At 36.1% G+C, this 15,012-nt stretch overlaps 1 protein-coding gene across 1 annotated transcript; it reads right to left on the bottom strand.

The window, feature by feature from the left end:
* Positions 1 to 1,905: 1,905 nt before the first annotated feature.
* Positions 1,906 to 14,534, bottom strand: LOC135847759 (uncharacterized). Its single transcript, XM_065367456.1, has 3 exons — positions 14,362 to 14,534; positions 6,311 to 6,616; positions 1,906 to 4,658 (listed from the first exon to the last, which is right to left on the bottom strand). The coding sequence occupies exons 2-3, from the start codon at positions 6,602 to 6,604 to the stop codon at positions 3,807 to 3,809; spliced, it is 1,146 nt and encodes a 381-aa protein (XP_065223528.1). The 5' UTR covers positions 6,605 to 6,616; positions 14,362 to 14,534; the 3' UTR covers positions 1,906 to 3,806.
* Between the last annotated feature and the right edge of the window lie 478 nt (positions 14,535 to 15,012).

Here is a 15,012-nt window from a genome sequence, read left to right on the forward strand (position 1 = left end):
AGTTCAACTTTCAACTTTTGAAAATTTAAAAATACTTGAAAAGTTCAAAATTCAATGCCCTTTTGAACTGTGCAATCAGTTTTGATCAAAGTATCATAGTTTTGGAGGAATGGGCTGCTGAAGTTGAGTACCTCGAGACAATGTGAAAATAATGGAAGCCCCCCTCACCCGCCCCCTGAGGGGGCTGGGACCAAACTGATTGCGGCTTTCTTACTTACTGGGTGGGTAGATATTGTAAAAAAAATTTGAGCAAAATCGAAGGACCTGACCCAAAAACGTTGGTCGAGTTGACATGGAATGACCCGTATATAAATTGATGGATAATAAATTACGATTTTCTATTGCAACGTATCCATTTCATTGAAAAATGATTATCTTAACTTGAATAGAATACCCAAGTATAAGTTAAGTAAGCTAAATCGAAAGAGCATACAAAAATACATCATCTGCAGCCGAAATTTCAGGATCTGAAATGAATTTTTTGATTTTTGGTGTTTTTTTTTAAAAAAATCAAAATATGAACAGAAAATTTTTAAAAAATTAAATATGGACCAAATAATTGAAAAAATGAAAATTTTATCAAAGTGACCAAAAAAGCTGAAATTTGGTAGGATATACATATATTGCATATCAATTTAGTAGGACTCTTCATTTTGAGTTGAAAGTTGACCATAAAAAATGTTTAGCTTCGGGCAAATTCATTTCCAGTTTCAAATTGTCCCGACGACGCTTCCTTCTGCTGAAAATTTGCACATTTTTAGATTCAAAAAGAACTAGAAAAAAATGGTCAAATTTTGCATTTTTAATGACGTTTTCTGACTAATTCGAGGTCGTTGATTTCGAATATGACGACAAAATTGATGCTGAATTTTTTGATTTCGAGATAAGCGTCAGTTTTCCATGAATGAGTAACGAGCGCTCAAATCGGATACCAGATTCGGACTCAGCGACCTCGAATTAGTTGAAAACAATTTTTTACTCGATTTTTTTTGGAAATCAACAAAATCCAAAAAATGTTTTTGCGCAAAACAACCTTTGGTCGTTATTCGAACTGAAAATTGGGCTACGGGTTTTTTGGGACGACGAATTCATTTCCGGCGTCAGATTTTCACCAGAACGCATTATTCTTTCAGAAACAACCTTTTTTTGAGCTCTAAAATGAACTGAAAAAGTTATCGAATTTGGCAATTTGTATGACTGATTCTGACTAAAAAGAGGTCGCTGAGAGCCAGTTTCCCATGAAGGAGGGGCGAGTGCTCAAATCGGACACCAGATTCGGACTTGGCGACCGCAAATTAGTCAAAAACGACGTTCTTATTCAATGTTTTTTTAATAAAAAAAAATCCGAAGAATGCAAAAGGATTACTTACGAGAGAACCTCTTGAGGTGTCACCCTCCGATTTGAACGGGACCGCGATTTTTGGAAAGAGCATAGTATAAAACCTCCAAAACCAAATTTTCAGCTGCCCACGTTCATTTTTCGATTTTCGGCTAGTTTTTGAAAATTCAAAATTGACTGTTTTTGGCGATTTTTTCTTTTTTTAAAAGTAAGTACGTACTTGATCAATAAAAATGGTCAAAATAAGTCCCAAAACTAATATTTGTAAAGACATAGATTAAACTAACGGCTAGTGGTAAGGAGGATTATAATGAACACCTAGAGAAATAAATTAATCTTAGGGTGCCAATGTAAAGACCTTAGAACCTGATGGAGAATATATGCCTGGATAGCTTTAGCCGAATACCATTAGAATGACCTATGCTTACATATAACCGTCTATGATCGATCCGAGGACCTATCATAGGGGTAAATATAGCCTATTCTTAGGGGTAGTAGTACCTACTATTTTGCCTATCTACATTTATTGAGCGCCTAGATAAACACAATAATAAGACAACAACACCTATGACTAGACTCCGTGTATTCGATGTAATTGTAATACACACCTTATAATTACACCACAAATAATTGGTAAAGTTAACTATTTGTATCTTAGTAATAACAGGTAAATAAGTTCATATTGACATATAGTTATGGAAGAAGATATTTACTTACGACCATTGATGTTATATACAATTGACGCGGCAAGTACTTTAACTTAGCATGAGTAGATAAAGAACATACAAAACGCGACGAATATAACGATTGTTTTTATATCCCGAAGGTAGTATTGACAATTAATCGATTAAAGTTCTTGTTGACCAAAATTACACTTTGACACTTATCGAGCTGGGCTTTCCTAGGCAAAGACCCACACGACCTGGACTGATATTAGAGAGGAGTTTCGGCTTCCTTGGTTCCAATATAAGTGGCGAGAGCTACCGTTTCTCCGAGGCTCGATGCTGGCATCTCGCTAGGTCGGAGGTGGAGTCTCTCTCACTGGTATAAGTAGGGACATCTCCTTTAGGAGTAATCTTACACATAGACGCGGACAGATATATGATATGTGGCAACACCTAAGAGTTGCAAGGCATATGTCCCCTCACATATTAATTATCCAAATCCAATTTCACCATTTCCAGCCATTCTGGAGCCTCCAGCACGATTTTTCAATTCCTACAGAATTTTGAATTTGCTCCAGAAGGCGTGAATATGCAGCTGGGCAGCTAAAAATCGATTTGTATATTACACTCGACCTGTTTAACGAGTTTATCCACATTTGAGCCGATTTGGAGCGTGACACCTCAAGAGTGGTTTTTTGAGGTGTCACTCTCGCTCCAAAACGGCTGGAAATGGTAGAGTTTGCGCTCCGGGGGTTAGTTCTTGAAGAAATACAGCGATTTGTGCAAATTTCAAAAATTTCAACACAAACGGGAAACTTTTGATTTTTTTGATTTTTTTGATTTTTTAATTTTGAAAAAAGCCACTCTTGAAGTGTCACTTCCAAAATCGTTAAACAGGTCGAGTATAATACACAACTCGATTTTTAGCTGCCCAACTGCATATTCACGCCTTCTGGAGCAAATTCAAAATTCTGGAGAAATTGAAAAATCGCGCTGGAGGCTCCAGAATGGCTGGAAATTATGAAATTTGGATTTGGGGGTTAGTTTTGGACAAAATACAGCGATTCGCGTGAATTTCAAAAATTTTCACACAAACGGGAAACTTTTGATTTTTTTGATTTTTTAATTTTGAAAAAAGCTGGTCAAAAAGCCACTTTTGGGGTGTCACTTTCAAAATCGGCTCATATGCGGATAAACTCGTTAAACAGGTCGAGTATATCACACAACTCGATTTTTAGCTGCCCAACTGCATATTCACGCCTTCTGGAGCAAATTCAAAATTCTGGAGAAATTGAAAAATCGCGCTGGAGGCTCCATAAGGACTGGAAATTGTGAAATTTGGGTTTGCAGGGTTAGTTTCGGACAAAATACAGCGATTCGCGTGAATTTCAAAAATTTCTACACGAACGGGAAACTTTTGATTTTTTGGATTTCTTAATTTTGAAAAAAGCTGGTCAAAAAACCACTCTTGAGGTGTCACTCTCAAAATCGGCTGAAATGTGGATAAACTCGTTAAACAGGTCGAGTGTAATATACAACTCGATTTTTAGCTGCCCAACTTCATATTCACGCCTTCTGGAGCAAATTCAATATTCTGAAGAAATTGAATAATCGCACTGGAGGCTCCAGAATGGCTGGAAATTGCGAAATTTGGATTTGGGGGGTTTATATCAGTTTTAGGACTTATTTTAAACATTTTTACAAATAAACGGAAATGGAAACAAGAAAAAGTATTTACGTACTTACCTACTTACAATAAATCATAGATATAGGTATACCTATTACATTAAGTATCTACAAAATTAAGGTTTCTTGAGATTTAGCCTTGAAGGTGTTATCGTTTCTACAGGAGGAGTTAACTTTGTTGAGTACTTCCTTTCACGTTTTGTAACATATGACGCTTTCCCACATCCTCTTTTCCCCGGGATTATAAAGTGATCGTGATACTCGACAGGTATTTTTAAAGCTGCAAACATGTGATCAATTTTTCTAGCAGGGTCACTGTGAGTAGCATTTATCAAAATATTGAACATATCGATATGTTCCATCGGAAAATACCAATGATTTTCAACGCGTTCAATGGCTATTTGAAAACAGAGCCGTGTTCCATTTGGATATTTTGATTTCAACTCAGCATCAAGCCGGTCGCGTTTCTCATGTTCGAAATAACACGATAATCGATAACCTCGCTGAATTATTGCCGAAAAAGTTAATGAAAAATTCCGCTTGTCATTATCATACCTCAGTTTTCTGAGATCCGGATCTAGATTATTGAAATATTCCGATAGATTTCCGTGCAGGTGACCAGCTACAGACCTCCACTTGTCTTTAACTTTATTCCATTTATCATACTCAGTGACTCCTATCGCATTATTTGTGAATCCTAGATCATGGCGATCAGTTGTTACAAATTCACACCACTTGCTGTAGGCTACATGATCCGCCTTTCTAGGGTCTTCACCTTTACCCCTCATATTTTGATACATCCGGTTTGATTCGAATTTATCATAGATCCTCCGTATTTCTTGGATACGAAATGGCCATTCTTTTAAAGGCATGTAATGGTCTACATAATCAACACCAGCTACGTTTTTGATAATATCCGTCAAATCATGCGTCATAAAATCCAATGCACAGAGAAAATCAGAATGAGGCTGTATAAAACAAAATCAAAAGTGTTAATTAGGGTAAAGTACCAGTTAAGGCTCAACGTACCAGTTGAGAATCACTACTCTGTGTGGAGCGCTATTGATTAAAAGTTAAATTTTTTGCCATATTCTAATACCCAAGTCCTCCAACCACACATTACAACTCAGTACATCGCGTTTTGTTCAATAACACAGCCAATAAAAAATATCAAAGTTGATGTTGAAGAAAAAGCGTGATTTTTTGATACTTCAAAAAGGTGATGTTAGTTTTTACGAAAAATTTAGCAATTAATCCTTGAAATTTATCGAACAAATACATTATATGCGAAGTAGAAGGCTAGTAAAACATCATTCATGCTCATTTGCGAACTTTCAGCAGCTTTTGTTGATTTGCGATCTCACACAAAAACGTTGATTTCAACATTTTTCGGAGGCAAATTTCGCTAGTAATTTTAAATAAGAAATTGCTTGTATGTGCTTAAAGTGTAGCTTAGATGTGCTAGGAACGAAATTCATCCGAAAATCGATCAATTTCAGAAGTTTTTGTGTGAGCCGCATATGGTACGAAATTTGCCGAGCCGCAAGCGGACAGAAAGTTGGGTGATTCGCAAGTGGTACTAAATATTTTTGATTTTTTTCAGAATGTAGGATCAAAATTTTATACTTAACAGGACTTGGAGTTTGCTATTTGGCGGGAAATGATAAAAAACTAAACACAAACCAAAGCAAACCAAAAAAAAAATTGAAAATTTTTAAATGTCCACTAGCGGCTCGGCCAAGAAAATCCATATCTGTCCGCTTGCGGCTCATTGATTTTGTGAGCCACAACTGGTACTTTTTCAAACACGTTTTTCTATGTGAAGTTGAACGTTTCGAAATTTTTCCAGCTGTCTTGTTGTATGGAAAGGTGTAGGTAAGCTGTGAAATATTTTAATTTTACAAAATATTGAAGAGCCGCAACCGGGCCCGGTTGCGGCTTTTTGGACCATTTTTCAAAAAATCGTGGCGCTTAGGCAAAAATTTTAAAAAATTTTTCAACGCTGAAAATGTGTAGTAGAATGATGGAATTTTCATTTGCATTTAAAAAAAAAGTTTTTTTTGTCATTTTCATGATGTATGGTAATGAACGGTTGAAAAAAGTGAGCCATAACTGGTACTTTACCCTATTGTTTGATTAAACACTGGATAGATGGTGGTACATAGACTAAAATCCTTCTTAAATGTAGAGATATTGATGAAAAATTGAATTTTTGGTAATGGTAGGTAACATTAAAAATTGAGACATTTGCTTTTTACTACCTATTTAAAAGATTTTTTTGAAAAAAAAGTTCAAAAAGTTGCAGGGAAGATGGGGTACTCGTAAAAATAAAATTAATATAAGTATGAATTAGATTAGTGATAAACAAGAAAAACAGTAAATTCTAAAAATATCATTTGTACAGGAAAAAAGTTGTAAACCTTTTTTGTAGAGAATTATTACTTCAAAAATTGTTGGGTTCAGTGTGATTTTTGCAAGAAGGGTGTAGTTGCCAAACTTTGTTGCCTACATGCCGGCCTAGCACCCATAGACTACAAAAAAAAGCAGGTACCTACTCCATATTACCTGCTTTTACCCTACCTTATTAAAAATATGGGTGTTTGTGGTTGTGCGCACATACCGTGACTTCTCTTAAATAATGGTTCTCTTCGCTCATGTCATCAATTTCGTTATGCAAGTTGGCCATATCATTCACCACATCGCAGTACTTTTTCTCGAAATCGCGTCTGCTTTTAAAAATTTTCTTAAAATCTTCATAGGGGGGAACAGCGCGCACCACAGATGAATTATGTAAATCAATGTAAGCTAGTAGCTCCTCAGAGCTTTTTGCCATCGTCTGCTCACTGCTTCCATTTTGTACTCGAGCTAACCAAACGGCGAACAAAATGTGAAATATTTGTATTTTTATGTTCATGATTTCACGCGTCTGAAACATTGAATATATAGTTGTATCCAGTCCATTAATTAGTATGTTCTCGTACAATATCACCATGGAGAATTGTTTGTTGTAAAGGGTACCCCCCCCCCCCCAATAAGATAGGCAAAATGCCCTTAAGCTCCGAATTTGATGAAACTCACAGGATATGTTTGGTACCCCCAAAAAATAATTTTGGGTCCATAGCCCGCTCCCACCACACCCCACCCCACCCCGCACCCTCGGCAAGATGGAGCCAAAAAACGCGTTTTTCAGGATAAAAATTCTGTTTCAGCGCGTATTCGAGATAAATTTATTCTGTAAACGAATATAGTCAGAAGAATACATGGGGGTACCTCCTTGAATTTTTTCAGAATTTTTCATCGCATGGGGGGAGAAGGGGGGACAAACGAAAACTTTAAATCGACATTACTTCGGAACGAAAAAACATACCAAAACGATTTTTTCGTCAAATATGTATCTTTAGGTGTACTTTCTATAGAAATCATCGTCCGGCCATTTGGAGTTGTGGGTCAAGCTCAAAAGCTCAAAAACTCTCAAAAAACCACGTTTTTTACGCTTTTCTCCAAAAATATGGACAAATGGCGGAAATCGAACAGAACCAAGTTGTTCAGCGTGAAATTTTACCTCAGAATGTGTAATTGAAAATTCATTTATATCGCGCGATCGTAAAACTACGAGTGCAGAAGTATTTGTGCTTACCTCGGGCCTCGTATATCAAGACAGCTGAAAGGGTATTCCTGGGTAAAATAGGTGAAATGCCCCTGTCCTCGGATTTATAAATTAATTTTGATGAAATATTGTTGGGTACCTTTTAAAAAAATGTTGGGGCCGAAAAAATTTCCCCCACCCCACCTCCCTTGTTCACAATAGCGAAAAAACACTTTTTTCGAGGGAAAAAATCAGGCTTTAACGAGTTTATTTAAAAAAAAAACTCTCACGCAGTAAGCGTGAGAAGACCGACTTTTCGTAAAATAAATATCTTTTACGAACGAATTGATCCACTTTTATTTAAACAGTGATTCGCGAACGAACTGATTCGTATAAGTGACTTGTTCGTGAACGAATCGATTTGTACAAGTGACTCGTTCGTGAATGAATCGATTCGTATAAGTGACTCGTTCGCGAACGAATCGATTCGTATAAGTGACTCGTTCGCGAACGAATCGAATCATACAAGTGAATCGTTCGCGAACAAATTGATTCGTACAAGTGAATCGTTCGCGAACGAATCGATTCGTACAAGTGAATCGTTCGCGAACGAATTAATTCATACAAGTGAATCGTTCACGAACGAACCGATTCAGACATGTGATTCGTTCGCGAACGAATTGATTCATTTACTCAATTTTCAATGAATCATTCGCGAACGAATTGATTCGTATTAGTGACTCATTCACGAACGAATTTATTCATAAATTAAAGATTCGTTGGCGAATGGTTCTTTCAAAAAATTGATCAATTCGTTCACGAATGATTCACAAAAAATTGAGGGTCGTATACTTAATAGGAATCGAGCAAACCTAGTGAGATTTCAAGTTTCATCGAAATCAGTTCAGCCATTTCCTAGGTAATGAGTTTTGAAAAATTCTGAATAAAAATTTTGTCGCTCGACAAATTTGAAAGCTTTGAGCTTTTGAAAATTTTGTTTTCAATTACGCGCGAAAGCTACGAACTTTTGGATCATGGTGCAAGTGCGAAATCATAGGAATGGTGATGGACTTGTGATACTTCAAGTTTCAGAAAAATTGGTTCAGTCGTTACTCAAGGTAATGATTTTTAAGTGAAAAATGTCGAAAAAAAATTTTGTCGCTCGATAAACTTGGAAGCTTTGAACTTTTGAAACACGATGATGGTGACAAATTGTCCGGCTAGTATCCAAGGGCTGACATTTTGAGTTTCATCAAAATCGGTTCAACCGTTCCTGAGAAATAAATTTTTAAATGAGTTTTTAAGTGAAAAATGTCGAAAAAAAATTTTGTCGCTCGATAAACTTGGAAGCTTTGAACTTTTGGAACTTGATGATGATGGCGAAATCTCCGCTAAGTAGTGTAGTTCTGAAATTTCAAATTTGATCAAAATCGATTCAGCCGTTGCTGAGAAATTAAATTTTATGTGTAAATTCACCTCATCACATACGAGTACTTAAATATTTAAGTAAAGACTTGGCACACGAATTCATTTAAAATTGAACTTTTAAAAAATCATTTCTCAGGAACGGTTGAACCGATTTTGATGAAACTCAAAATGTCAGCCCTTGGATACTAGCCGGACAATTTGTCACCATCATCGTGTTTCAAAAGTTCAAAGCTTCCAAGTTTATCGAGCGACAAAATTTTTTTCGACATTTTTCACTTAAAAATCATCACCTTGAGTAACGACTGAACCAATCTTTCTGAAACTTGAAGTATCACAAGTCCATCACCATTCCTATGATTTCGCACTTGCACCATGATCCAAAAGTTCGTAGCTTTCTTACGTAATCGAAAACAAAATTGAGCTTTTTCAAATTTTCGGGGGGTGACTTTGCACAAAATTTTTTAAAAATTTAATTTCTCAGCAACGGCTGAACCGATTTTGATCAAATTTTAAATGTCACAACTAGGCTACTAGCCGAACATTTTGGCATCATCATCAAGTTCCAAAAGAACGCAGCTTCCAAGTTTATCGAGCGACAAAATTTTTTTTCGAAATTTTTCAAAACTCATTACCTAGAAAACGGCTGAACCGATTTTGATGAAACTTGAAATCTAAGTAGGCCTCTACGATCTCTATAATTTCGCATATTCACTTCGATCCAAAAGTTTGTAGCTTTCGAATTAAATCAAAAATTCAAAAAAAAAATTGTAGGTATATAAATATATATAGATTTAAACTTAGTCATTGTGGTGCCCGTTTTAAGTATACGTAGTCATTGTGGTGCCCGGTTTTGGGCTTGTGGTGCCCAAATCGGGCACCACAAGGTCTTTTTATATAAAACGATGCAGAATCAAGTGAAATGCACTCTAAGGTGATAAAAAAATTTTTGAGGCAGGCACCACAAGTACTAAGTTTATATATCGGGCACCACTATGACTAAAAACCCAACAAAAAAAAAACTGCTCCAAAACACCTTTATCATACATATATATGTGATCCTCTATGTACGCGGGCACCACAATTACTATAAAAGACCCGGGCACCACAAGGTACTAGGTACGTGTATTCATATATACATGTAAAAACCATACATTACGAGATCCGTTTTATATAAAATCGGGCATTGCGAGATCCTGAGATCCTTTTGCCGGATCTCGCAAGTTCTTTCATATGCCACGGTACTCACGAGATCCGGGGGACCCTGTATACCCATTTTCAGCCGGATCTCGTTTTACCTACTATTTATATACTTATATACAATTTTTGAAAATAGATAAACGACGCATCTTGCGAGATCCACCCCCAAATCACGTTCGGGCCGTTAGTGGATCTCGGTTTATGCGGATCGCGAAATTGATGGCGGCAATGCATAGAAAGGCACTGATTACACACTGGAACGTGCGTTCGAACGAAGTTGTAGGGTTATTATTTGAGTTTTTAGCATTTTTCGAAATTTTTTGGGGTGGATCTCGTAATGCCTGTGTATATGTCGGATCTCGCAATGTACTCTAAGACAGTATATATATATAAATATTCTAGGGGGTAAACTCGTAACTTTTTTATAGATTAACCAGCAAACTCATAACGTTTTGACAAACTCGTAACCTTTTTAGGACGTGACTTTTCGATGAGGTGCCATATGAATCTACAAGGTGTGGGGAGTCTACTGGCAAAGTTTGAGCAGGGACGTGAGATTGCCGTTTATACACTTTCTCTTTTGACTCAATTTTCAAATGAGTGCATAGCCTAAGTATTATGTACAAGGACATGAGGAAAAGGTGTTTATTGCCAAGAATCATTTTTTACGTTTTTTACGTTCTTTTTGGTGATTTTGGTGGTTGAAGATGTCCTCTTTCACATGGCGTGGTCAAAAATCGTCTAAAATAAATTTTTGACTGCTCAATTTTAATTTAGAGTTGATTATACAGGTCCGAATTTTCGTGTTTTTCAGTCTAAACAGTGATTTTATGGGAAAAGTATGCATCCTAGGAAAAAAATGCATTGAAGGAAATTGTAGAGAATAAAATTTTCTTTCTGCTCAGAGCTGGTTATTTTTCTGTGGGATGCTTTGTTAAAAAGCTATTTGCGAAAAACAGAGACGTATGGGACTTTTAAAAAAAAGCTTTTCTGAAAAATTGATGTTTCGGCAATGAGGTACCTCTCCACAGGTCACCCAAAAATCAAGTTAACGAATATAACGCGGCCTAACATCGAGTACTATCAGGCCTATGGGGTGACGCGTCGAGCGCATGCACAGCAACGAAGTTATAGGTGGGACGTGAGTTTGTATTTTATACAAAACGTTATGAGTTTACCTGTATGCGGCTATATGTATATATGTATATGGAACTTGCTTACTATCCGAGACCCGGTACATCGTACTGACGATCCGAGGCCCGCGTCTTTGACACTTAGAAAAATTTTAAAGAGTGCCTGGTAAATTCGTTCGCGCATGCGCCTTGCTAGCGGCTGTCAAGCCTGGTCTAGAGCCGTTGGTGCGATCTCCAAAGAGTGATTTATACAGGAATGACGCGAGTATGAAGTTTCTGTCAGGGTTGTTGCGGATCACGTAAATTTGATCCGAATCACGGATCACGAATCATTGAGAAATTTGTGATCCGGATCACGGATCAAAGATCTTCCGGGAAATTGTGATCCGGATCACGAATCACTCCAGAAAAAAGTGATCCGGATCAAATTTCACGGATCGTTTTTCGGATCATTTCAAGGAAATTGTACTAGGTATACTAAATTGGTTTTTTTAAAATTGAAGATTGAACAAAAACGTGAAAAAACGAAATAGTCTCCATTTTATTTTCAAAAAATTTGCAATAACACATTATACAGGGGTGGGAAAAAGTCAGCCTCAGCTTGAAAATTTGCAGAAATTGAAAAATGAAATTTTTACATTTCAAAAAATTTTAGTTTTTTGTCAATAAATCAAAAACTAATAAGATCATATCGATTGGAAATTTAATTCTCTACAATTTTGGGCATATGTAATTTTTTCGTAGGACGCTTCCTTTCGCCACCAGATTGACTTTTATGAAATACAGTGTGCAAATTTTTCAAAAAATAATTTTCGAAAAGTTTTACTTGCGGTTTTTTGTCAAAAAATCAAAAACTAGGCATCCTAGCGAAAAACCAATGACATTACGTCGATTTTACCTACGTCAATATCCAACAAATTGAGTTCAACTCCATTAATTTTTAATAAAATCGAATTTTCAAAGCAAAAACATGCAGCAATGCAGCATTACTGGTGAAAAAAAAGGATCCGTGAAAAAATGATCTGCGGAAAATTTTGAATCGGATCATAGATCACGAATCCTTGTGGAATAATGATCCGGATCACGGATCACGATTCCTACTGCAGAAAATGATCCGGATCACGGATACAGATCACTCAAATGTGATCCGGATCATGATCCGGATCACAACAACCCTGGTTTCTGTGTGGGGTGAAGTAAGGTAAGCTGTATATACTGTAGGTATGATACCTACTTTGTGAGTCCCAGACAAAAATTTGTCTATAGCATCCCTGAAGTGTGTACATCATGAAAATATAATTTTTAATAGGAAAACGTTCCGAGACCCGCTAACGGGCCTCGGAACGTCGCGTCGGGTCTCGGATAGTCGATGTCACTTCCAGAAACGGGCCTGTATAAGCTGTAGCAAGCCTGTATAAGTATATAAACCTTATATAAGGAAACCTGAAATTTTGGGAATGAGCCTATCGTGATCCCAGACCCTCGAAACGCAAAGAAAAGTCACTCCCCGACCCAACTTCCACTATCGCAACAAATACAATACTCCACTTTTCTCCGAAAAGTCGGTAAAATATGTATTCACTCAAAATACTTGAAGAAGATATTATTATTCTAACAACGTGAATTTTTTTCAAAAATATAATTATCTACATGAGGACTATTTCTTTTAAATTTTCCCTTCACGTGAGCCATCTTCAAAAACTCAAAAAACACTTAAGATTGTGTTTTTTGTGTCACGGAACCACCAAAAAAAAACTATCAACGAGTTTTGAAAAAAAAATTCTGAATTCACTCAAAATATAGGTATGGAGGAGACAGTATAATGAAAGTACATGCAGGTAAGTACTCGTATTTGAGATTCTGCGTCGATCTATGCTATTGCCGTCAAAATCCAAGGCCACTTTTAGAGTTCTACAGAGCGATTGAAAATTTGCAAATTGTTTTTTTTGGGGGGGGGGGGGATTAGCCTTGAAAATATTTTCTTCGCAAATGTTTCGCTGTAATGAAGAAAAAATATTGAAAGATATTATTTCTGAAACTGAGGAAATATTTTGAAACGCAGTGATACTAATATTTTAGGTCTCAGAAAGGCGAGAAAAATTGCCAAATACTCCTAACTTTTTGTCGATTTTTCGAAATTGTCAATAACAATTCAAAATAATAGCACAGAATGGACGCAAAATCGCAAATAATTTTATTTAGGATTGGATCGTCATTTTTCTCAAAACAAATCGGGTACAGGGGCTACAGTGAAAAAAAAACACGGTTTTTTCGAAAATACTCCAACTTTGAGGGCTCATGTTGGTAAAAATCCAGTTTTTTAAATTTTTTTCGCGATCCACCCAATCTATTACATAGGTAGGCATACCTATTATGTTTTTAATGTACTTGGTAACTCACATAAAAATTTAATGATGGACACCAAAAAGACACTTTTCTGATAGTTTTGAGTTAGATATATACCTACCTACCATGTACTTGAAAAGTACGTGTAATTCGAGAAAACCTTGATTAAGAAGTTGCATGGCGTAAATAACGCTATAATGAAGCATTTTTCACAAAAAATCTTATTTTTGAGCAACTCCTCTCCTCAATGTTACCGTTAGAAGGGTCCAACTGCAAATCACAGCGAGTTTGATTCATATGATAACGATACCCATATTGTCAATCTACTTTCGCCCCAAAATTGGAGAGGGGATGCCTAGGCTGTGAGTTTCATCGAAATCAGAGCTCAAGGGCATTTTGCTTATCTCATCGGAGGGTACCCTTTCGAACAATTTTGTTCATGTTATGCAAATCAGAAATATAACATTTGGATCCAAATAGGTCTAAGGTTTACTTTTGAACTCACACAGCTGTAATTTCGCGGTAAGCTCCTGAAACGATGGGAAAGGTGAAAAAAAAAGGTAAACCAATAAACACCGACAAAAAAGTAGATGGTTTATTGTTCTGATTCAAATCTTTCAGAGCGATTTTTAATTTTCTGGGAAAAATTTAAAAATTGCTGGAGGCTTCAGAATAGTCCAAAACTAGTATGGTTGTATTGGTTGTCAATGTGTGAAAGTTGAATTGAAACAATTAATAATAATATTGATTCACATTGCTCAAAAAATTGATAGGTATTTCGTTGAAAATTTAAATATTTGCCTTTAAATCAATTTTTTGGAGTTTTCTTAATTTTCAAAAATTCGACAAAAACCTAAAAGATGAACTTTGCTCTTTATACTTAGTTCCTAAAATTTTGGTTATGGTGATTTATTGACCTGCACATTCGATCCAGCTTCAAACAGAAATTTATTGATTGCGTGGATACAATTATTTACTTACCCAGTATAGTTCGGCATAGTACTTGAATAAACTCTTTCAGGTAGGTACCTACTTAAATAAAAAACCAACCGTAGCTTCGAAATTTACGATTCGCATAAAACATACCAATTTACGAGTAGAATAACTTCTTACGATGGTAGGTAATTCGTACGTTATCAAAGGGTATAAAATGAAAATCAGTACGAAAATTACGTACATCTACGCTTTAGAATGTAATTGCGTAATCGGAAAATTAAATAAAATTAAGTACATATATCAAGTATTTAATACCGAATTTAATTCTACATTTCATTACATGTACCATAATGAAAATTCCAATTTATGTTCTCTGACTTGTTCATCTTACGTTTTTTTTTTTACTTGTACCTACTCGGTTATACCAAATCAGAAGTATGTACTACCAGCACTCCCAGGACACACTGTATAGGCATAGTGCGATGGGCTATCCTAGTTTTATATAGTTTTTTATCTAAGGAAGAGTCCCGATAAGGCCATTCTTTGGCCCCACAACAGTTATCGACTGGACCACTCTTAAAATATTGTAATAAATATCCAAAATACGAATCGGTGCTTGGTTAACCCAAAATGACCATTTTTGGGCTCCATGGGTTCCCAAAGTTGTGATTACAAAATGAATTTTAGGAACCACTG

Source organism: Planococcus citri, chromosome 5 (assembly GCF_950023065.1).
Source record: "Planococcus citri chromosome 5, ihPlaCitr1.1, whole genome shotgun sequence".
Lineage (NCBI taxonomy): Eukaryota > Metazoa > Arthropoda > Insecta > Hemiptera > Pseudococcidae > Planococcus > Planococcus citri.

What these genes read in the sequence shown, in the direction of transcription:
- LOC135847759 (XM_065367456.1), bottom strand. Translation starts at nt 6,604, where the DNA reads ATGAACATAAAAATACAAATATTTCACATTTTGTTCGCCGTTTGGTTA. An exon ending in ATTATTTAAGAGAAGTCACG is followed by an intron (nt 4,659 to 6,310) that starts GTATGTGCGCAC and finishes TGTTTTATACAG; the next exon opens with CCTCATTCTGATTTTCTCTG.